At 38.7% G+C, this 25,334-nt stretch overlaps 1 protein-coding gene across 6 annotated transcripts in view; it reads left to right on the top strand.

The window, feature by feature from the left end:
- Nucleotides 1-25,334, top strand: part of EML5 (EMAP like 5) — a 169,410-nt gene that overhangs the window by 137,645 nt on the left and 6,431 nt on the right. For 3 of the 6 annotated variants that reach the window (XM_060295158.1, XM_060295161.1, XM_060295160.1), the window contains 8 exons: nt 8,572-8,592; nt 14,321-14,494; nt 15,305-15,513; nt 19,125-19,282; nt 20,695-20,809; nt 22,911-23,099; nt 23,273-23,445; nt 25,106-25,268. In XM_060295158.1, coding sequence (XP_060151141.1) covers nt 8,572-8,592; nt 14,321-14,494; nt 15,305-15,513; nt 19,125-19,282; nt 20,695-20,809; nt 22,911-23,099; nt 23,273-23,445; nt 25,106-25,268 — 1,202 coding nt within the window. Of the gene's footprint in view, nt 1-8,571; nt 8,593-14,320; nt 14,495-15,304; nt 15,514-19,124; nt 19,283-20,694; nt 20,810-22,910; nt 23,100-23,272; nt 23,446-25,105; nt 25,269-25,334 lie in introns of those variants that run through there. The other 3 variants (XM_060295159.1, XR_009563183.1, XM_060295162.1) reach the window with 3 other exon arrangements.

Raw genomic sequence — 25,334 nt, 5'->3', positions numbered from 1 at the left:
CTTACTTGCTTCACGTCATGTGGGAATCTTCTTGGACCAGTGATCGATCCTGTGTCCCCTGCATTGGCAGGTGGATTCTTAACCACTGCGCCACCAGGCAAGTATCTTTGGTATTGTCTGTGTCTTGTTTTGGTATTAGGGCAATGACAGCTTCATAGAATGACTTTGGGAGTGTTCTCTCCTCTTCAGTCTTTTGGAAGGGATTGAGAAGGATCAGTATAAGTTCTTTGCATGTTTGGTAAAAGTCCTCAGTAAAGGCATCTGGTCCTGGACTTTGGTTTGCAGAAACTTGTTCTTCTAGGTTTTCCAGTTTGTTGGCATATAATTGTTCATAGTATTCTCTTACGGTTCTTTGTATTTCTGCAGTATTGGTTGTTATTTTTCCTCTTTCATTTCTTATTTTGTTTATTTGGGTCCTCTCTCTTTTCTTCTTGGTGAGCCTGGCCAGAGGCTTGTCGATTTTGCTTACCCTTTCAAAGAAGCAGCTCTTGGTTTTATTGATTTTTTTCAATTGTTTTTTAAAATCTCTATTGTATTTATTTCCTCCATGACCTTTATTATTTCCTTACTTATGCTGGCTTTAGGTTTTGTTTGTTCTTTTTCTAATTCTTTTAGGTGGTAGGTTAGGTTGTTTATTTGAGATTTTTCTTGTTTTTTGAGGAAGGCCGGTATCGCTATGAACTTCCCTCTAAGAACTGCTTCTGCTGCATCCCATAGATTGTGTATGATTGTGTTTTCATTGTCATTTGTCTCAAGGTATTTTTAAATTTCCTCTTTCATTTCATCATTGATCCATTGGTTTTTTAGTAGCATGTTGTTTAGTCTCCATGTAATCATTTTTTCTCGCTTCTCTTTCTGTGGTAGATTTCTAGTTTCATGCTGTTGTGGTCAGAAAAGATGCTTGAAGTAATTTCTTTCCTCTTAGATTTGTTGAGGCTTGTTTTGTGTCCTAGTATGTGGTCAATCCTAGAGAATGTTCCATGTGCACTTGAAAAGAATGTGTATTCTGTTTGGATGTAATGTCCTAAAAATATCAATTAAATCCAATTGGTCTATTGTGCCATTTAGGATCTCCATTGCCTTATTGATTTTCTGTCTGGAAGATCTGTCCATTGATGTGAGTGGGGTCTCCTACTATTATTGTACTCCTGTCAGTTTCTCCCTTTATGTCTGTTAGTATTTGTTTTACGTATTTATGTGCTCCTATATTGGGTGCAGGTATGTTAACGAGTGTAATATCCTCCTCTTGTATTGATTCTTTTATCATTATATAGTGGCCTTCTTTATCTTTTTTGATGGCCTTTGTTTTAAAGTCTATTTTGTCTGATGTGAATATTGCTCTCCTCACTTTCTTGTCATTTCTGTTTGCATGAAGTATCTTTTTCCATCCCCTCACTTTCACTATGTGTACAGTAAGTCCCCTATATACGAACCTTCACGTTGTGAACTTTCAAAGATGCGAACATGCCTTCCATCAGCGTCATATGTGAGTGAAATTGCAGCTTGCCCTCCATCTCCTATTGCTGATGATCCTTCAGCTCTACTCTCTCCTTCCTAACTCCTCTCTCTCCTCTAGTCAGTAACTCTTCTTGCCTGTTTACTCAATGCCAGCCCCTGCATGCCAGCTGTTGTACTACTGTACTTTTCAAGGTACTGTACTGTAAGATTAAAAAAGTCTTCTTTATTTTTTCTGTTTGTTTGTTTTTTATGTATTATTTGTGTGAAAAGTATTATAAACCTATTACAGTACAGTACTATATAGCCAATTGTGTTAGTTGGATACCGAGGCTAACTTTGTTGGTCTTACGAACACGCTGTCAGAACAGAACTTGTTCGTATATAGGGGACTTATTGTATTCTTCGCCTGAAACCACTTTCATGTCTCTTGTAGGCAGCATATTGTAGGCTCTTGTTTTTTGTATGCAATCTGCCATTCTGTGTCCTTTTTTTTTTTTTCTTAGTATCATGGAGACTTTTCTTATGTTTTTCACACTGTTTTAAGGCTTTGGTTGAGATTTTTCAGGCTTAGGAGCATAATTACTAATTTACAGCTGTACTTGAGAGTACATATGATTTTCTTTTTTTTTTATTGAACTATTAATATAATTGATTTATAATGTTTTGTTAGTTTCAGGTGTACAGCAGGGTGATTCAGTTATACATACACATATATCTATTTTTTTCAGATTCTTTTCCCTTATAGGTTATTATAAAATACTGAGTATAGTTCCCTGTGCTATACAATAGGTCCTTGTTGGCTATTTCATATATAGTAGTGTATATATGTTAATCCCAAACTGCTAATTTATCCCCTCCCCACTCTGTGTCTTTTGTTTGGAGCATTTAGTTCATTACATTTAAGGTAATTATTGATAGATATGTATTTATTACCATTTTAAACCTTGTTTTGCAGTTGTTTTTGTGTTTCTTCTTTGTTCCTTTTTCTTTTGTTTTCTTTTGTGGTTTGATGATTTTCTTTTGTATTATGCTTATGTTCTCTTCTTTTTGGTTTTTGTGAATCTGTTGTATGTTTTTGATTTGTGGTTACTCTGTTTTTCACTGTTTCTCAAGTATGATAACTCATTACTATATCTTTTTGCTTTAGACTGGTAGTCCTACTACCAGTAGGTAGTAGACTAGGTAGGTAGACTCAAACCTAGGTAGACTAGGTAGTAGACTCAAACACATTCTAAAAAAAAAAATTGGGAGTTCCCTTGTGGCCCAGTGATTAGGACTCAGTGCTTTCACTGCCAGGGGCCTGGGTTCAATCTGTGGTCAGGGAACTAAGATCCTGAAAGCTGTGCAGTGTGACCACAAAGAAAAAAAAAAACCACTTGACATGTCTCAAGCATTTCATAATAAAGAATGAGCAAAGGAATAAAGAGACTTTGAGACAAACAAACAATCTACAAAAAATCTACATTTCTTACTCTCCTCCCCCACATTATATGATTTTGATGTCATCTTTTACATCTTTGTGTTTATCCTTTTGATGTTCATTGTAGTTATTGCTTTCACAAATTTTTTTTTGATTTTTTAAAAATCTGTCTATTGGATTATTTGATTTACTTTCCAATTGTGATTTTCTCTTTCCTGTAGATTCTTGCTTCTTTTCTATTTAGAGAAGACCTTTCAATATTTCTTTTAGGATTGGTTTAGTATTGTTGTATTCTTTTAGTTTTTGCTTGTCTGAGAAATTCTTTCTCTCTCTTTCTATTCTAAGTGATAATATTTCTGGGTAGAGTATCCTGTTTTGCAGGTTTTTCCCTTTCAGGACTTTGAATACATCTTGCCACTCCCTTCTGGCCTGCAGTGTTTCTGTGGAGAAATCAGCTGAGAGCCTTATGGGTGTCCCCTTGTCATTTACTCTTTATTTTCTCTTGCTGCCTTTAGAATCCTCCCTATGTCTTAAACTTTTGCCATTTTAGTCATAATATGTCTTGGTATAGGTCTGTTTGGGTTCATCTTGTTTGGGACCCTCTGTGCTTTCTGTACCTGGATATATGTTTCCTTCTAAAATTTTCAGCCATAATTTCTTCAAATATATTTTCAATCCCTTTTTCTTCTCCTTCTTGGGATCCCTCTTATGCATAGATTGGGATGCTTTATATTGTCCCATAGGTCTTGTATATTGCTTTCATTGTTTTTTTCATTTGTCTTTCTGTCTGCTGATCTGATTGGATGATTTCCATTATTCTGTCTTCCAGATCACTTATTTATTCTTCTGCATTATCCAGTTTGCTATTTATTGCCTTTAGCTCAGCTTTTGTCTTGGCAAATGAGTTTTCTAATTTTAATCGGCTCCTCTTTATAGTTTCTAATTGCTTTTTATAGTAATCTGCATTTCTATCAATAGCCCTTCTTCATTCCTTCAGTATTTTCATTATTTCCTTCTTGAACTCAGGGTCTAGTAAACTGGAGAGGTCTGCTTCATTCTTTGTTATTTCAGGGGAATTCTCTTGATCTTTAAATCAGGAGTGGTTCCTCTGCTTCTTCATTTTACTCATATTTCTCTGGCTTTATGAATTTAAGAGAAACAGTTATCTACTGTGGTCCTGAAGGGCTCTTTTTATGTGGAATTGTCCCTATGTATGCTCCATGAGTCTAATATTTTTAGTGCGAGGGCTGTTTTTAGTATGGATACCTGCCACATCTTTCCTCAGTGTGTGTTGACCATTATCCCCTTGATAGGGGGTGTAATTGTTGTTGTGGTGACCAGAGCCTGCACTGGATGTTGAATGGGCCCTCCTCTTTGGTCTGTGCTTGTCACAGCCCTGTTGGGGGCAAAGTCTGCTCCCCACTTGTTGGAGTAGACACCCCCAGATCCGTTTCTGAACTGCGGTGTGAGGTAGGCAGGGCTGGAGCAGGGAGAGGAGCCACTGAGTATTGCTTTGTAGGAGCTGTCCACCAGGAAGTGCGCTCTGTGATGTTGCCTGTCACCCGTTGTGTGGATTCACAAAGTACACTGTTTTGGCACTGCCCTCGGCCCCACCTCAACTGTGGGAATTCAGGCAGTTGTCCTGGGTGTCCCTCAGGTGCTGTGCTCACAAAGCCACTAGCGCAGATCCCTTGGTGCAGAACTGCTGAGATCAGGTACCGGGACTGCCAAAGTCTTGCACCTGGACCCATTGTAGAGCTACTGAGTCAGCCCAGACTGTGGAAAAGCCCACAGCCACTATCGCTGGACCCGCCCCATCCACAAGATCACCAGTAATCTGCTCGGATGTCCCACGGGCACTGAGTTTACAAAGTGCCTAAATTCACAGATCCCACAACCTCTGGGACACTCAGATTTCAGCCCTGCTTCCAAAGTCACACGGCCCCTGGGGATCGGTTTGGATTTCAGCCCTGCCTCCAAGTATGGACAATCCTCTGGTACTTACACTCTCCCAGAGCTCAAAGAGGCAGAGCTGCACCACCATGAGCACTCCAAGAATGGGAGGCTGCTACGGCAGGGGCCCTGCCCCTCCCCTCGAGCATTAACAATGGGACTTCAGTGGCAGACCCAAGCTCCTTCCTGCGCACACCCCTGATTGTGGCTTGGACCACACTTCAGCCCCTTCAGGCTGTCTCCACACAACCAACGCCAGTCCTCTCCCCAGATCTGTCCTCTGAAACCCAAGTTTCAGTGCCCAGCACCCCCACACACACTAGCAGATGCACATCTCAGGCTGGGGAGGGCAGGGAGGTGGCCAGGACCCTCTGTATTGGTCTCTATCTGTTCTGCCTGCTGTAAACCGGCTGCTCTACTCTTCTCTGAGCCTCTGAAGCTCCCTTTCTGTCCCAGCTGATCTCACCACCAGTGAAGAGACTTCCCAGGGTGAGGGAATCTTTCCTCTTTCATAGCTCTCTGCCAGGGCACACGTCCTGTCCTGATTCTTCTTTTTTTTTTTTTTTCTTTCATCCTACCTGGTTACGTGGTGATCTTTCTTGCAACTTTGGTTTTATGAGATCTGCTGGTGTTCAGCAGGTATTCTGTGAGAAGGGTTCCACATGTAGATGTAGTTCTGATGTATTTGTAGGAGAAGGTGAACTCCACATCCTTCTATTCTGCCTCTTGATCCAGCCTTTCTAATCTTTTTTTTTTTTTTTTTTTTTTTTTTTTTGCGGTACGCGGGCCTCTCCCGTTGCGGAGCACAGGCTCCGGACGCGCAGGCCGAGCGGCCATGGCTCACGGGCCCAGCCGCTCCGCGGCATGTGGGATCTTCCTGGACCGGGGCGCGAACCCGCGTCCCCTGCATCGGCAGGCAGACTCCCAACCACTGCGCCACCAGGGAGGCCCAGCCTTTCTAATCTTTGAATATAAATATGTAGATCTAGCCCATTTTCACACTAAGTTTTTGAAATTGAAGTCTTCTTTTCACTTTGCATGAGGAATAAGAGACCAAGTTACCATTTTGGTCATGAAAGCATCATGTTTAGTGCCTCTTGGCATATAGTTATTGATCAGTTAATTTTTATTAAGTTCATTTATTCAACAAATTTACTGAGTATCTGCCACGTGCAAGGTATTGTTCTTGGTGCTCGGGGTATAAGCAGCTTACAAAAAAAGACAAAATCTCTATGTTAGTGGATGAATGGAATCCTAGAAGGTATGGTTCTTCCATTTCCCAGCTTTGCTCCTTCTCCTTTTCTTTCCCCTTTTCTCCCTTTAAAAAAGCAACTTTGGGGGCTTCCCTGGTGGCGCAGTGGTTGGGAGTCCGCCTGCCGATGCAGGGGACGCGGGTTCGTGCCCTGGTCCAGGAAGATCCCACATGCCGCAGAGCGGCTGGGCCCTTGAGCCATGGCCGCTGAGCCTGCGAGTCCGGAGCCTGTGCTCCGCAACGGGAGCGGCCACAGCAGTGAGAGGCCTGCGTACCGCAAAAAAAAAAAAAAAAAGAAAAAAAAAAGAAACTTTGTTTACCATATTAGGGCTATAGTTTTCTCTTTTGATTAAGAAATGTCACAAATTAATCTTTCATAAAATTTGACCTCTACTTCTTTCCTTTTTTAAAATTGAGATATAATTGACATAAAATATTATGTTAGTTTCAAATGCATGATTTGATATTTGTATTCTTTCTCTTTTGTTGAAAGGCAACACTATAGAGAATGTGGAATGGCTAATTATCTCCCCCTCTTTCTCCTTCCAAGTCAAAGTTCAGCCAGTACAGAGATGGATTTTAGATCATGTATGTAGTTCTGTGCCTTGCCCTACTTGTACCATTCCACAAGACATAAAGTTCTTTACTGATGCCTAATTAAGTGTAAGACAGACTCAAGAGAAGATCAAAGAGTAAGAGACTTTTTCTCTTCTGAACCTAAAGAAAATTGAATCAGTAGGTACTTTGCATGCCAGGCTTGTTTAAAACCCACAAAGCACGAAAACACTTTCTAAAATGCATATGGTTCTCTTTGTTAAAAAGTCATGTAAATCATAGAGGAAGTGAAATATTTGCTTTTGTGGTATTTTAGCCAGTTACATTCAAACTTTTCTTTTTTCTTGGAATGTCAGAGCCAAATATATCATTTTATCCATCATTAGCTGTCCATCATTAGATGTTTGAATTTCCTTTTTTACATATTTGATTAAGGATCCTCCTACACGTGCTTGAACCCCATTATCACTTGATGCCTAACAGAGTAACCTAACCTCTCCTTAGGAAGCTCTGTTTGTTTGTTTTTTTTAATCAACTTATTTATTTTATTTATTTATTTTTGGCTGTGTTGGGTCTTTGTTGCTGCACGCAGGCTTTCTCAAGTTGCGCCATTTTCTCGAGTGGCGAGCAGGGGCTGCTCTTCGTTGCAGTGTGTGGGTTCTAAGCACGCGTGCTTCAGTAGTTGTGGCACATGGACTCAGTAGTTGTGGCTTGTGGGCTCTAGAGTGCAGGCTCAGTAGTTGTGGCACATGGGCTTAGTTTTTCCATGGCATGTGGGATATTCCCAGACCACGGTTCGAACCCGTGTCCCCTGCATTGGCAGGCAGATTCTTAACCACTGCACCACGAGGGAAGCCCAGGAAGCTCTGTTATAAAGTGCTTCTTCATATAGAACCAAAATTTATTTCTCTTTCATTGCAATTCACTGGTCCTCATTTTGGGGCACCCAGAATATTTAGACCTGTGATGTTTAGATCTTTATCTGTACTCTTAATTGTCCCAGGCCCTGCAGATATTCTGGGATAAGCCTGATCGCCAAAACCAAACACCCTCAGTCTTTAAACCATTCTTCATGTGACATAGTTTCAAGTCCTCTCATCATTTGGTTGTTATCAGAGCATGTTCAAAACTAAAAGTGCTATATCCTGACTGGTCTGTTCAGCAGAGTCAAGTACTTCATTACCTTTTCTCTCGTATTCCAGGTCAGGATACGATAGGTCTACATATGTCATTGAAATAATTATTTCATAGGGATATAAAGCTCTACCAAAGCACAGAACAATCATCTATTTTGAAAAGATTGCTAAATTTTTCTGCTTTCTTTCTTGCAATAGACTATTGTTTCTAAAATTGTGGTTAATAAATATTTCCACTGCAAATATAATGAGTTTCGTGTTTTCTTTTTTGGTAATCTTTTACTCATACAGAAAATGTTTAATTAAAAAAAATAAGAAAGGGGTTAATTTGTGGCCTGAATTAAGAGCTTTTTTTTTTTTTCTTGAGCTACATGCTAACTTTTGCCATCATTTCTCTCAGAAGGTTTAGATCTAATTCTTCCCTGCATGTAGAGATCCATTAAAGCCCAAAGGACCTGTTAACAGGGCATTTTTTAAACCAAAATAAAGTCATATCAATTTTAAACCATATCAATATTATTTTAAGTTGTTATATTTAAAATTTCATGTGACTCACTATATATAAAGAAAATATTGATCCAAAGATTGAAAGGTCATATGCATAGAATGTTAATATGCATATATAATTGAAATTAGTGGCTTTACTTACAGTGTACTCAATTTTGCATAATAAAATTAATTTTTATATAACAATTATTTAAATTACTTAAAATCATCATTTTATGATAAGTGAGTTTTTACAAATTTTGCTTATAGTATTTATGGATAATTATTATTCTGCTATATTTCCATTATAGGTGATTCAGCAGACATGTCAGGTAAGGAAATTAATCATTTTCTATTTTAGTCGTATTGTTAAGTAATGATAGCCCAAATTTTTATAGAGTAATAAGATACTTGAACCTATTTTGGATTTCTTTTAAATTAAGAATACAGCATTTTAATGTCATGATGCTGAGCCCTATCTGCAATAATAAGTTTTTTTTTAAAAAAAGGTAATATATTTTGACCTTCTTAGTGTGCCCAGCATTGTTGTAAGTCATCACAAGAATTCTTCATAGTAGATATTAACTTGCCAATATCACATAGCTGGTAAGAATAAAGGTGGGGCTAAAACTTGATCTTAAATATGAATCAATAAATTGTATTGCCTAGAAATAAAATTTTTAAAAATTTATTATTTTTATGTAACCATCTTAATTATTGCACATACTAGATCAACAGAGCATTTAAAGATTTGAAAATAACTTTTTATTATTGATTTTTTTTCTTTTTTTTTTTGCGGTACGCGGGCCTCTCACTGTTGTGGCCTCTCCCGTTGCGGAGCACAGGCTCCGGACGTACAGGCTCAGTGGCCATGGCTCACGGGCCCAGCCACTCCGCGGCATGCGGGATCCTCCCAGACCGGGGCACAAACCCGTGTCCCCTGCATCGGCAGGCGGACTCTCAACCACTGTGCCACCAGGGAAGCCCTATTATTGATTTTGACCGTGGCTTTGTGAAGTTAAAAAGCTGTTAGATGAACAATGCATGCCTGTTGTTTTTAGATATTATAATAACTAGGCTTTTTCAACTGTATTTCACTTTACATAATATAGTAAGAATTAGCAGTTTGATAAGAAAACATTTATTTGATTTATACCAATTTATGTGATTTGTATCCATTTCCCTCCCCTCCTCCAGGGTAAAGCATGATTTTGTGATTTGACTATTTAACTACAAATTTATTCAACACAACAGGCAAGGTCCTTGCTCTCTTGGTCTACACTCAAGAGCAGGGGTTAGCAAACTACAGCCCTTGGCCCAAATCTGATCCAGCACGTGTTTTTGTACAGCCCATGATTGAGTATAGTTTTTATTAATTTAAGTAGTTGGAAAATAACACGAGAAGAATAAAATTTCACAAAACATGAAAAGTATATGAAATTCAGATTTCAGTATCCATAAAGTTTTATTGGACACAGCCATGCTCATTCAGTTACATATCGTCTATGGCAGCTTTTGTGCTTTAATGGCAGTGTTGAATAGTTGCAACAGAGACTGTTTACAACACTCTCATTGCTTTCCACTGCTGCTTAGCACACTGCAAATTGCAGTGATTCTCTTTTAAAACTTGACAGGTTTTGAGTGCTACGTGTATTGCTATTCCACAACATTTTTTTGTTATTGAAGTATAGTTGATGTACATATTAGTTTCAGGTGTACAACATTGTGATTCATTTTTTTACAGCTTATACTCCACTAAAAGTTATTACAAGATAATGGCTATAATTACCCTGTGCTATACAATATATCCTTACCTATTTTATACAAAGCAGTTTGCATCTCTTAATCTCATATCCCTAATTTGCCCCTCCCCTCTTTCCTGTCTCCTTAGGTAACCACTGGTTTGTTTTCTATGTCTGTGAGTCTGTTTCTGTTTTACATATACATTTGTTTGTATTGTTTTTTAGATTCTACATATAGGTCATGTCATACCGTATTTGTCTTTCTCTATCTGACTTCACTAAATATGCTACTCTCTAGGTCCATCCACATTGCTGCCATTTTTTTGTTTTTTAACCACGGTATATCTATCATGTCAAAACAAGAGAGAGGAAAGGAAAATAGACTTCAAATGTCAAACTCAAAAGGCACAGTGAAGTGTGGATTATGTTGTTATGAAATTAGTTGGTAAAACATTGTGTTTATTATGCAATGATACTATAGCTGTGCTGAAAGAATACAATATATGTCAACATTTTCACACTAAACTTTATCACAGTATTCCCAGTTCACAGGAAAGCAAAAATCAGAAAAAATTAGAAACTTTAAAACAATATCTCATCACAACAGAATTTCTTCAAAAAATAAAATAAAATGTGGCTACAACCTAAGTAAGGTTCTGAATGACTCATTTGTTAGCTAATCAAGAAAAGCTGTTTATTACTGTGAGTTAATTAAATCATGTTTGATTACAACGAACAAGTGTCCAGAGAAAATAAACTTAAGACTCTTAGCTTTCTGGCAAAAACCATTTCTAAAAGAACTGAGGACATTGGGAACAACATCAGTAGTCTCTAAAAACAAAGCCAGAAAAAGGCAGATGATTTTTAATGGTTTCCCTTGGCTCTTGATGGGTTGACAAATGTTGCCAGTTGTTTATTTGAGGAATCGGTGCAGACTTTTAAGTGACTGAAGTTTGCCTCTATAATCATTTAAGGCATTTATGGCTATTCATTGTGTTCTTTGTCAGCAGGTGGTTTGTGGAAAATATTTCAATCTGTCATGTGTAATTGAACTTCAATATTTTGTTATTTGGAGTCAACAGTTAATTTTGTTTGCTCTCATAGACTTAACCATCATCAGTTCTGTTAATTTATGTTAGAAATAGAAGGTGAAAGTCCTGACTTGCCTTATCCCCACAGCAGTTCAGTGGTTTAGCAGTGGTAACATTTTGGGTTTTTTTGTTTTTTTGGCAATTTATGTAGCTCAGAGCCAGGACTGAAATTTTTCTGAGTGAGAAGAACTGCCCTCAGTCTCTGTTATGGAAAACTCAGTGGCTTTGGAAATTAGTTTTTGCTGCATACTTGATAATGTTTCTTAATGATTCAACCTGAAATAACAGGGAAATTACAATTACAACCTGAAATTTCAGTTACAGTGCATATATGTGAAACTTATACTGCAGGAAAGTCATTTGATGGCAACTAATCTTTGACTCACAAGTAACACCAAACTTCACTATATGCTTCTCATACTGTCAAAAATTAAGATGAGAACTGAGATTCCCATTCCCACAAAAATTTGTAGCAAATGTATTTTCTGGGCTCAAGTTACAGTTCCAGCAGCATTTTTTAGATCTTGATACAAGCGTAGAGAAAATTTCCATATTTAAAAAATCTGTTTAACTGTACAATTGAGGAACTTCCACCTAACCTTCAATTTAAAGTTATTATTCTGCAATGTAATACATGCTAAAATGCAAATATCAAGATAAGACTCTAATAGAATTTTCTGAATGCCTTCCAAGTGATTAATATGCTCAATTAAAATCATATGCTTTCGGGGCTTCCCTGGTGGCGCAGTGGTTGAGAGTCCGCCTGCCGATGCAGGGGACACGGGTTCGTGCCCCGGTCCGAGAAGATCCCACATGCCGCGGAGCGGCTGGGCCCATGAGCCGTGGCCGCTGAGCCTGCACGTCCAGAGCCTGTGCTCCGCAATGGGAGAGGCCACAACAGTGAGAGGCCTGCGTACCGCAAAAGAAAAAAAAAAAAAATCATATGCTTTTGGATGATATTCATATTTGACAGTACCTATCTGTGTGAGACATTTTCAAAGTTGAAAATTATTATAGATCATTATCAGATGAACATTTGTAATTTTTTTAAAAAAAATAAAGAACTCTGATTTTGAACCCTACTTAAGTGAATTATCCCCCCCAAAAAATTTCATTCTCATTAGTAGATCTATATTATAAAAAATTTCACTCAGTGAATTTCACCAATAAAAATTTTGTGAAAATTTGTTTTATTACACAAGTACCTGCATAATACCTTCAATTTTGTCTCTTATCTGACCCTTTACAGTGAAAGTTTGCTGACGTCTGCTTTAGAGGGAGACAGGCAATAAATAAGTACTTTTTTTCCTAAATAACATGATCTAAGATGGTGATAAATGTGATAAAAACAACAAATAGGGCGAGGGCCACAAAACAGTGTTTTTTCAGAGGTGGTAACATTTAGCTAGGCCAAGAATGATACAAAACAGTGATACCTGAAGGGTGACCTGGGGGCTCTAGGCTGAGGCCTGGTTTGGGAATCCTACAACCACCCACACATTCAGTGATTCGCTAGAAGGAATCACAGGACCCAGAGATAGTTACGGTGCAGTAGCTTATTACAGTGATCAGCAAGGGAAAAAGACACATCAGGTGGAGCCTAGAGGATAGAGGCACAGGCTTTCTATGTCTCTTCCAAAACACTCCTCCAGGGCTTCCCTGGTGGCACAGTGGTTGAGAGTCCGCCTGCCGATGCAGGGGACACGGGTTCGTGCCCCGGTCCGGGAAGATCCCACATGCCACAGAGCGTCTGGGCCTGTGAGCCATGACCGCTGAGCCTGCGAGTCCGGAGGCTGTGCTCCGCAACGGGAGAGGCCACAACAGTGAGAGGCCCGCGGACCGCAAAAAAACAAAAAACAAAACACACTCTTCCAGGGGTCACACAGAACCTGCTTCTTCTACCAGCAGCCAGATATATCAATGCAGGTGCAGTGTTTCTGCCCAGGGAAACCCACTGAGGACTCCGAGACCAAGGTTTTTACTGGGGGCTGGTCACATAGACACAAAGCCACAACTACTAAAATACCATAGTCCCAGAAGAAAGCAGGTATTCAGTGCCCCCCGTGGACAAAATAACCTTATCAACATAGGGAACATTTCAAAAGTCAAGTTCTCACACACTAGCAAGCAGGCCATTCTAGTGATAGTAACCTCAGTCCTGCATCTGTTAACTCCCTCCTGGGGAGGCCCTAAAGCTGAACCAAGAAACAGGAAGGTCCGTGTGACTGCAGTAAGGCCTCTGAGATGAACCTAGAGAGGGGCAGGAGTCAGTCACGTAGGGCTTTGCCGATCATGGAGAGGAGTGTGGATTCGTGCTAAGTGCAGAGTCCATCATTGGAGAGATTAAATTTATAATCACATTTATAATTTGAAGCAAATGCTCTTCCATATTTTGATTATTTTACTAAAAGTACTTATGTTCTGAGGCTGAATTAGCTGCTGAATTGACTTACCTATTCCTTTTTATAGGGTGCAATTCTTGAAAAAAGGACAGTCCAAAGCTATGGTTTTTTAACCTAGGAAATACAGAGAACTGGGAAGACATTTTAAGCAGTAGAAAAAGGCTGGACAAGATAAATTTAAAAATCTAAAAAAGAAAAAAAACAACAAATATAATTTTTTAAAAAGATTAGCAGTTTAATTTCTTTCATGAAATCCTGTTTAAAAAAAACAAAACTACTGTCTTATAAAGTGATATGAACTTAGTTTTTTACCAGATATATGCCTATGCAGTTGAAGATTTCCTTTGTGATCTATTCACATGGTTTCCTACCTACTGCCTTTCTCAATTTGTATTCACTTTCTATCTCTCCTTCATATAAATAGGTAATAAATATATCCTGGTATTTCATAAGTGTATAATGTTTTTATATTTCTCCACATAATTATATAAAGATTTAACATGTATCTAAAACATACATTATTTTTTGAAAAGTTGTTTAAAGTTGTGATTACCTAATTTGCTTGTCTAAATGCTATTTTCTCAAAAGTGCAATTTGGACTATAGCCTGAGGAAGTAGTCTGTATTTTTCTCCCTTCCTTTCCTTTCTCTTCCCTTTTCTTTCTTTCTTTTTAATTCAGTCTTAGTTTTGAGCTATTTTTTATTAAGTACAGTCTTTCTTTGGTACATATTTTTCTTGTGTTTCAGAGATGAGTATGCATCAGCCTTAGAAATGGAAACATTTGTAATAGGTGTATTACAACTTTGGGATTTTATCTTTGTTTAGCTACAGCTCCTTCTATCCACATCTGGGATGCAGTGAACAAGCAGACTTTATCTATACTAAGATGCTACCATTCAAAGGGAGTGTGTTCAGTTAGTTTCAGTGCTACTGGAAAACTCTTGCTATCTGTGGGGCTAGACCCAGAACATACAATTACCATTTGGAGATGGCAGGAAGGTAGGAATTTTTTTCTTTGTAATTTTAAAAAATAAAAATGGGGTGATAGGAATTTTCTATTTCATATTTGTGTTAACTTGGTGATTGAAACCATTATTCACTATTAAGCCTTACTCAATACCCATACACAGTTGTAGGTATGTTCTACTTTCAAAACCCAGTGAAATTGTAAACAAAGTATAAACTAATGAAAGTTATTAATATTATAAATGATTCACTGTTCTTTCAGTAAGAAACTATGCATGTAAGTGTCTTGCTAGTTATTATTTGGTTATAGAGGATCTTACTCGAGAATGCGATGAATTATATTGTTAAGTGATAATGGAAGGGCAATAGGGTAATATTACTTTAACACATTTCGGACAAAACTTTTCAGTTACATAGCCATTATAAAAAAGTGAAATTCATAGAGCTACACAGAAAAAAATAAGATATGGTTTCTAAAATGCCCCTTAAATTATAATAAAGCTTTCCATAAATCACACATCACTTGCAAAAATATGTAAAAAGGACCCTCTACACTATTAATTGTATGTCATGTGATTGCTAGGTAGCAGTGCAAGGGACATGCCCTCTCCCTTTTTTGGGGGGCCGTGCCGGCGCAAGTTGTGGAATCTTAGTTCCCCGATCAGGGGGCCCTCAGCAGTGAAAGCGCTGAGTCTAACCACTGGACCGCCAGGGAATTCCCTGCTCTCTCTTTTTATAAGCATTTATTTTTTGAACTATATATTTTCAATAACTGTTTGATCCTGTAAAAATTAGCTTAGTTCTTATACTAACCTAGAAAATTTTGTTGTATCTTTTTTTCAGGTGCCAAAATTGCCAGCAGAGCTGGTCACAACCAACGTATTTTTGTGGCAGAATTCCGACCAGATTCAGATTCCCAGTTTGTCTCTGTGGGAGTAAAGCATGTTAAGTTCTGGACATTGGCAGGAAGAGCTCTTCTTAGCAAAAAAGGGCTACTGAGCACACTGCAAGATGCCCGGATGCAGACCATGCTTGCTGTTGCATTTGGTGCAGTATGTCTCTTAAAATGCATGTGGTAGTGTAACTGTGAATTACCCAAATTGGACGAGTTTGAATTTTCTTGCCTTAGATAGATGAACCACATGAATGTTGTTTATATGGCACTCTAGTCCCCTAATCCTTACATATGTCCTGGTCATGCATATATTTCAGCTTTCAAATTCTGATACTTTCAGAAATCAGGGACTGGGAAAGAGAGTTAACGAGGGAGAAGGATTATAAAACATCTGAGTCCTTGGGCCACTGCCATTCTCAAAAGCCTTCATTTTATAAGTGTCACCCTGAATCTCCTAGGTCCTGTAATAATTTGTCAGAATAGGAGAAAGATAAATCACGAAACGTGATTTTTCTAGTATTTAAGGTGGTACTTGGTTTAGGATTTCCTTTGCTTCCTATCATCTTAACTCACTGCTTATTATGTAGCTGGAAGTGCTCTTGGCCAGTGTCTCTCATTAAAGGGAAGAAGGCGAGCTCAGTTCCTGGTCTAGTTTACTAGAAAGAGTGTTCAAGAGCCATTTCCTCCCCTCCCCTCCCCTCCCCCATTCCATCTGGGCTTGTGGTTTACAAGACACATCTCTTTCCTTTAATACCTTGCCCTGGCCAGGCTTTTTAAATCCTTTGGTGCATCAAAAAACTAAGTCGGTTTTCTTACTAAAGTGTTTATGTGGGTATGTAATACCCGAAGGAAGAAAATTATAATTCTAGATTCTTAAAGAACACTTATATTTTTGAGACCATTGAAAGTGCTGGTTGTGCCATGTCAAACTTCAGTTAAATATTGTGGAGATTCTTAATACAAGACCAGTAATTCTTTCCAGAAGAAAAGCTTATGCATTCAAGTGTTTGCATACATTTAATATGCCCCTTCTACGTTAACTAATCTTTGTGTATAAAATTCCTTATTTAGTCAATTGCCCATTCCCAATAGAAAATAAACTTGAAGATTATACTGTTAGTCATATGTGCAGAGCCTTTAGAAATTATAAGTAAAAGAGTGATACTATTGCCTGTTCATTTTTCTTTTGCCTAAATAAAAACCTTCTCAATATTTTCATAAAAAAAAAATATTAGTCATAATTGACGTTTTATGTTTGAAGCAACAGTGCAATCAGTGCGAATGTTTTGTTATATAATAAAATGGGTTGATGTTCAGTTTAAGCCTTTTTGAGCATCCTCTATGCTAGGGGGCTATGAAAAGAGCAGACGAAGTAAAATGTTAGTTTTTACATTCCAGTCGCAGATAAGGCGTGAATTAAAGATGCTCCTATGTGACAAGTATTGAGTTGGCCAAAAGGTTCGTTCAGTTTTTTCTGTAAGATGGCTCTATTAGCACTTAGATGTCTTTAACGTCATTAGAAACAATTTTGTTAGATTGTATGTGACAGCTGTCATATCAGTGTGCATTTAAAAAAAGACTTATCAAAATTGGTGAATTTTTGTGTAGCCATTTTAATATTGAAGATGGAAGAAAAAAAGCCACATTTTTGGCCTATTATGCTTTATTATTTCAAGAAAGGTAAAAACGCAACTGAAATGCAAAAAAAAGATTTGTGCAGTGTATGGAGAAGGTGCTGTGACTGATCGAACGTGTCAAAAGTGGTTTGTGAAGTTTTGTGCTGGAGATTTCTCGCTGGACAGTGCTCCACGGTCGGGTAGACCAGTTGAAGTTGACAGCAATCAAATCAAGACATTAACTGAGAACAATCAACGTTATACCACGAGGAAGATAGCCAACATACTCAAAATATCCAAATCAAGTGTTGAAAATCATTTGCACCAGCTTGAATCGCTTTGATATTTGGCTTCCACATAAGTTAAGCGAAAAAAAACCTTGACCGTACTTCTGCATGCGATTCTCTACTTAAACATAATGACAGTGTTCCATTTTTTAAATAAATTGTGATGGGCTATGAAAAGTGGATATTGTACAATAATGTGGAATGGAAGAGATCGTGGGGCAAGCGAAATGAACCACCACCAACTACACCAAAGGCCGGTCTTCATCCAAAGAAGGTGATGTTGTGTATATGGTGGGATTGGGAGTCCTCTATTATGAGCTCCTTCCGGAAAACCAGATGATTAATTCCAACAAGTACTGCTCCCCATTAGACCACCTGAAAGCAGCACTCGACGAAAAGCATCCAGACTTAGTCAATAGAAAACACATAATCTTCCATCAGGATAACACAAGACCACGTGTTTCTTTGATGATCAGGCAAACACTGTCACAGCGTGGCCGGGAGGTTCAGATTGATCCGCCGTATTCACCAGACATTGCACCTTCGGATTTCCATTTATTTAGGTATTTGCAAAATTCTCTTAATGGAAAAATTTCAATTCCCTGGAAGACTGTAAAAGGCACCTGGAACAGTTCTTTGCTCAAAAAGATAAAAAATTTGGGGAAGATGAAATTATGAAGTTGCCTGAAAAATGGCAGAAGGTGGTGGAACAAGAAGGTGAATATGTTGTTCAGTAAAGTTCTTGGTGAAAATGAAAAATGTGTCTTTTATTTTTACTTAAAAGCCAAAGGCACTTTTTGGCCAACCCAATGTAATCATTGTTTTCCAAATAAAAGATACAGAGATTAAGTATAAATGCTGAGGAATTTGAAGTAATATTAAATTGTAGGGAAATTAAGCCTACAAACTAGTATTCTCAGAAAGATTCAAGAAAATCTGTTTTTGATACAATCCAAAATCTTATTTTCTTATTGGTTCTTTCCATATTGTTTTTGGTGAAGGATCTTATACAAGTTGCTCTAAAAGTGAAGCTAAAATGAGACGAAACTAGCACATAACGCAGGATTTGCTTTCTCCAGCTTTTGCATAAATGAACTGCATCAGGACTGCAGTTCTCAGGCACCTCAGTCATTCTTAAGCTTTCGGTGCCTTAACACGTTTATATTAGTTTGGATTCATTGCAGAAAGGCAGTAACTTTTGCTGTTTTGATTTTAAGAAATCATGGCAAATATTTTCATATACAATTTCTGAAAAACTACAACTTTGCTACAGATAATAGTTTTACTTTCCATGACAAAATACCTTATCAAACCTAATAAAGTTATTTTCACTCCCTATTCCTATTCTGTTTTTTTTACTCTCAGTTACTAATGACTTTTAAGTTATTTCTTGGGCAGCTAGAGGGAAGCAATCCAAAGAGGTGATATAAACTAGAATTACAGCATATTTGAATTGGAAGGGACCTTAGAGACTTTAGGGATTTAGAGATCCCTCATTTTACACTGAAAAAGTTGATACTCACAGAGGTTAAAAGTCTTGACCAAAGTTATTCCAGCTAATAAACAAAAGACCTGGAAAAGGAAATGGCCCTAACAAAGCTAAGCCTTGACTTCAGGTTTTCTGACTCTTGACTCTACTGTTTTCCCGCCACCCATGCTCTTTGTATCAAAAAGGTGACATAGCGTGACTCTCTCTCTGAGTCCACCCATGTGTCTCTCCACACGTACCCTTTTTCCTCCTAATAAACACTTCACTACCAAAAAAAAAAAAAGTGACATAGGCTCACACTTACATAGAGAATTGCTGTTTGAACTCTATTTGAACTTTTCATGAGTTTATCTCCCCCTTCCCCACTCCTTTTCAGAATAACTTGACGTTTACAGGTACCATCAGTGGAGATGTCTGTGTGTGGAAAGACCACATATTGTGCAGAATCGTGGCCAAAGCTCACAATGGGCCTGTGTTTGCCATGTACACCACCCTTCGAGACGGACTTATTGTCACTGGTGGCAAGGAGAGGCCGTGAGTCCTCTTTCTTTTTACAGCCTTACTGAATATTCATGCGTTGTGATGCCTCTGGTTTGCAGTTAGTTATGTCTAGGCCACATGGATTATCCTCTGACCTTCCTCCTCATATGCTTCTCCTTTACTGCCTTTTATGCACCAGCTTGTTGATTTTTATTTCTGGTCTTAAATCCCTCCCAATGTTTTTCACATTGTAGGTAAGTCTAAACTCCAACTGGGTGATCATTTTTCTGAGGTATGGATAGGTAGCTATCTTGCAGGTTAGGAATTGATTTTCTTAATGCCTCTCTGGCTGTATAAATACTGGCTGAGTAGCAGGTGGTGATCTATGGGGGAATCTTTGCCATTGGACTCAGGATGCATCTCGACTGCCTGCTTTCTTTTTGGTTCAAACTGGATACTAAGGGATAAAATTCATACTGCTGCATTAGAAAAGGATGAGAGGATACTAAAAATAAACTTTGCCTTGTTTGCTTTTGCTTGAGGCAAACTTGTTAGATAAAATTAAGACAAGACCTCAAAATGTGTGAGGAGAGGCCTTTTTCTGAGTGGTTTTCAAATCTCCCAGTGGAAACCAGATACTTATCATTGATTTCCTACTAGCATATTCATATGCATGTTAAAATGGAATGTATATGTGACCAGGAAGTAAGTACATTCCTATACAGCATTGAAAGAACCACAAATATGCAGCAGCTTTTGCTTTTCACATAAAGGAAGACTGTATAAGAGAAAAAAACATAAATGGGCTATATTTATCTTTTGCATATTACTCTGACACTCGTGTTTCCACACCTCATCTAGTCTTGCACACTCCTACTCACTAGTAACCTACTAAACTGTTCAGTAGCATATTTAATAATAGTGGTTGGAAAGAAATGTGCTGCTCTTTTGGCCCTGAAAATATATTCTGTAGCACAGCATCTGTAATCCTATTATCTAGCCTTGCATTTCCATTATCCTCTTAACATTAAGAATCATTTTGGGGACTTCCCTGGCGGTCCAGTGGATAGGACTTGGCACTTTCACTTCTGTGGCCCAGGTTCAACCCCTGGTCGGAGAACTAAGATCCCACAAGCCACATGCACAGCCAAAAAAAAAAAAAAATCCATTTTGCACGTTTCCTCAGTCAAGAAGTATTATGAGAGAGGATATATGATGTATGGGCAGGGGGCGGTGCTAAGTAAACTTATGCTGATGTCAGAAAAATAAGTGTTCATAAAATAAAATTTGCTTAAACTGAATGTTTGAGACACTATATCTAAAAATTGCCATAGAAAGTTTAGAAGAATATAAGATTGGAGCCTCTTTTTCTGTTCTGCTTATAATTTAGTATTTGTTTATAATAAAAATTATTTGTAATAGCCAATAATAAATGCTTCTTTTGGTTTGGGTTGTTATTTTCTTAGGTCAAAAGAAGGAGGAGCAGTCAAACTGTGGGATCAGGAACTGAGGCGATGCCGCGCCTTCAGGCTTGAGACAGGACAAGTCACAGATTGTGTCCGTTCTGTGTGCAGAGGCAAGGTAAGATGTTTCTTGAGGCATTACAGTGCAGCAGACAGTAGAAAACAGTTATTCCTGTGATTCTCTCACCTTCGCAACTTGATGAATAATAACTCAAAGATGGACTTGCTTGCCGCTTTTCCTCTGCCTCTTCTCTGCTGCTTTCTTTGCAGAAAGACAGGAAGCTGTTCTCCTAAGCACTGTATCTAAACCTCCTTATTTTCTTGCATCTGCTAATTCAACTCTGGTAGACAGCTAAATTTATTTGCCAGTTGACTCGTTTTGATTAAAGCAGCTGTCTCCATTTGTTTAAAAAAAACACATTGCTCTAAAAAATTTGACCGTGCATGCACTCACAATAAGTGTGTTTATAAATTACATACATGTATTATCCTGTGTATTAAATATTAGTTAAGCTTACTTTTACTTATAGTTATTTTTAACTAAAATCCAATACTTTCTTCCTGTATCCCAATGCACTTACACCTCTTTGGAGATCTTCAGACTAATATATCATAGTCAAAGTCAAAACTTTGATGACTGGAGAAGCGAGGTGTATTATCTTTAGCGTGGGCTTGCACATGCAGCCTGGCTCAGTGCTCTTGCAGATGCGCCTCTGGTCATAGAAAGCTTTGCATGAGCTAATGGCTGGCTTGCTACTAAATTAGTCAAAGCAAAAAATTCTCTGAAAGTATGTTATTTTGGTTTTGGACCCAAATCCAATGTGTGTTTGTTGAGTTTGGGGGTGCTTCCCACACACCACCAAACAATTCTCCAACACCAGCAGCGTGTCCAAAAATTCAACTAAGTTCTGACAGTATCTGCCAGAGAAGGGATTGGATTCCACAGGTTGAAGGTTCAATCCTACAAGACTGCTCCCCTCACCGCCACTTCAGATGCCACGTTCTTACCTATGCTTCTGACCGGCTGTAGCTTGGGGTTCCCAACAACTCCTCCTGGACTTCAGACACCAGTCAGTTACCTGTCCTTCTGACCCACTGCCTGTAAATTAGAGAGGGTTGTACGACCCCTCCTCGGGTTCAGTTATTTTGCTAGAGTGGCTTACAGAGCTCAGAGAAACATGTTACTTACTGGATCACCAGTTTATTGTAAAATGATATAACTCATGAACTGCCAGATGTAGAACTGCACAAGGCAAGGTATATGGGGAGGGGAGAGGAACTTCCATGACCACTCAGCCTGCATCTCCACGTGTGCACCAACTTGAAAGCTCTCCAAACCCTGACCTTTTGGGTTTTTATGGAGGCTTCTTACATAGTCATAATTGATTAAATCTTTCACTATTGGTAACTGATTCAACTTCTAGCCCCTCTCCCATCCCCGAGGTGGGGAGAGGAGAGAGTGAAACTGCCAGTTCCTAACCCCTAATCACATAGTTGGGTCTCCTGGCAACCAGCCCCCATCCTTTGGTGAGGTCCATAACAAAAGATACCCCTCTTTTGTTCATCACTTAGGAAATCCCAAGGGTTTTAGGAGCTTCATGACAGTAAGCGGGGACAGACCAAATATATAGGCCATCCCCAAGTTAAAGTTTTTCGATTTTAAGATGGTGCAAAAATGATACAAATTCAGTAGAAACCATATTTCGAATTTTGAATTTTTATCTTGCCCCAGCTAGTGACGTGCGGTACAATCCTCTCGTGATGCCGGGCAGCGCAGCAAGCCACAGCTCCCAGTCAGCCGCAAGGGCCAAAAATCAATTCACTTACAGCCATGCTGTCTGTACTGAGACGACCACTATGTTTTTCACTTTCAGGATAGTATTCAATAAACGACATGAGGTATCCAACACTTTATTATAAAATAGGCTTTGTGTTAGATGATTTTGCTCAACTAGAGGCTCAAGTAAGTGTCCTGAGCATGTTTAAGGTAGGCCAGGCTATCATGTTTGATAGGTTAGGTGTGTCAAATGCACTTCTAACTTATGACATTTTTAACTTATGATGGGCTTATCAGATGCAACCCCATCATAAGTTGAGGAAGATCTGTATATTTCTTATTCTAACTCACAGTATCACATAGGCCAGAAGGTCGTTCTCATATTATTAAGAAGAGCAACTGTGGTATTCCATTAAATATATTGGCCCCACTTGTGTTTCAGGGCAAGATACTAGTAGGGACAAGGAATGCTGAAATAATTGAAGTTGGAGAGAAAAATGCAGCATGTAATATTTTAGTTAACGGTCATGTGGATGGACCTATATGGGGACTGGCGACACATCCTTCCAGGGATTTTTTCCTTTCTGCTGCAGAAGATGGGACAGTGAGACTCTGGGACATTGCTGATAAAGTAGGTATAATTTTTTTTAAAAGATGTTACAATTTCTAAGAAGCAAAGTTCTAAATTGCTAGCACTTAAAGAACTATCTCAGCATTGTGTTGAGAACTTGGGGGAGAAACTGGTTTACTTTGTAAGTACTCTGCTTAATGTAGTTCTCTGTGATTCTTTTGGTTCTTATGCAGAAGATGTTGAACAAAGTGAATTTGGGACATGCTGCTCGTACTGTGTGTTATAGCCCTGAAGGGGACATGGTGGCTATTGGAATGAAAAATGGAGAATTTATTATTTTACTTGTGAGCTCTCTAAAGATATGGGGAAAGAAGAGAGATAGACGATGTGCAATCCACGATATCAGGTTAGTCAACAAATGGAATGGTATGTCAAGGATACTCTTTAAATGACCCGGCTTGCATTTGGAAAAAAGGTCCTTAGTGCCTGTAGCATTTCAACACATCATAAATTGTATGCTGAAATATGGCTGTTTGTATACTTAGCTACTTCTCCTTACTAAATTATGAGTCCACTGGGCACCAGCCACAGTGCCTTATAATAGCAAGTATTCAGGGAATGTTTGATGAATTAGTATCACACTGGACATGTCCAGTAAGTTCATCCTGCCAAGAATTATCTTCCATCTGCCCTTAAAAGTCTGGAAAATTAGGGACTTCCCTGGCAGTCCAGTGGTTAGGACTTGGCGCTTTCACTGCTATGGCCCGGGTTCAATCCCTAGTTAGGGAACTAGGATACCGCAAGCCGCACAGCGTGGCAAAAAAAAAAAGCCTGGAAGGGCTTCCCTGGTGGCGCAGTGGTTAAGAATCCGCCTGCCAGTGCAGGGGACACAGGTTCAAGCCCTGGTCGGGGAAGATCCCACATGCTGCAGAGCAACTAAGCCCATGCGCCACAACTACTGAGCCGTGCTCTAGAGCCCATGAGCCACAACTACTGAGCCCGTGTGCCTAGAGCGTGTGCTCCGCAATAAGAGAAGCCACCGCAATAAGAAGCCCGCGCACCACAACAGAGAGTAGCCTCCACTCACCACATAGAGAAAGACTGCATGCAGCAACGAAGACCCAATGCAGCCCCCCCCAAAAAAAGCCTGGAAAATTAAAGTTATAACCCCAAACATCTCTTAGAAAGCCTGAAAAATTAAACTTATAACCCCAAACGTCTTTTACTTCTCTTCATCTCCACTGACTATATAGTTCATTCATTTAATCCATAGTCATTGAACATCTATGCCCCAGATTATGAATTAATTAAAACTTTTCTTGAGCCTTTTTCAGTGCTTAAGCTTATATTAACAGTGGTTACCATTTACTGAGCACTTCTATGTGATCAAGATAGATTATTGAATCCAGGTCTGTCAAAAGCTTGCACTGTTTTCACCAGTAAAACCGTTTTTACAAATGAAGCCTTCCTCAGATCTTCAGTATATAAAACAGTAATTATGGCTTCCCTCAGCTCTCCAGTTTCCCAAAGGTACATCAGCAAGACTTATGGAGTATTTTCAAAAAACTGAACTGTCCCATACTGCTTTGCATCATCGATAGGCAAATAGTACTTTATTATTTTAAAATAACTTCTTCCAAGCTTCAAGTAGTATCACTTCATCTAATAACGTTACATGAGTTAAGCTGGTCTGTGTCCCTTGCTCTTAAGATATGATCTTTCCAGATGAAAGGATCCTATCGTACTGAATTATGTAATTTAGGAATATATGTAAATTGTTAGTGGCTTTTAAAAAACTGAGCTATTTTTAAAGAAATTAGGAGATGAAAATTCAGGAACCACTTAATGTTGAAGTAAAATATAAACCTTCTGTTTTATGTAACACAGACAAATATCAGTGTACACAATCTGTTGTGACTATCAGGTAAATCTGTTTGAGGCCATATCACACATTATTTGTCTCAAATACTTATTTTTGAGAACTGAAAAGTCAGGGGTCTTAAATGTTTATACTATTTCATGTGGTCTAATGCATTTTTACATGGAATCTTTTGTTACATGTTCAGATTTAGTCCAGATTCCCGGTTTCTGGCAGTGGGTTCCAGTGAGAATTCAGTGGATTTTTATGACCTAACATTGGGTCCCACCCTTAATAGAATCAGCTACTGCAAAGACATTCCAAGTTTTGTCATTCAAATGGACTTCTCTGCAGATAGCAGACATCTCCAGGTACAGTACCAAGACTATTCGAATAGTCTTTACATTTTGTTAGTGAGTGCTTTTAAAACTCCTCAG

Source organism: Globicephala melas, chromosome 2 (genome assembly GCF_963455315.2).
Source record: "Globicephala melas chromosome 2, mGloMel1.2, whole genome shotgun sequence".
In the NCBI taxonomy this organism is placed as follows: domain Eukaryota; kingdom Metazoa; phylum Chordata; class Mammalia; order Artiodactyla; family Delphinidae; genus Globicephala; species Globicephala melas.
This window is presented reverse-complemented; position numbering and strand designations above follow the sequence as displayed.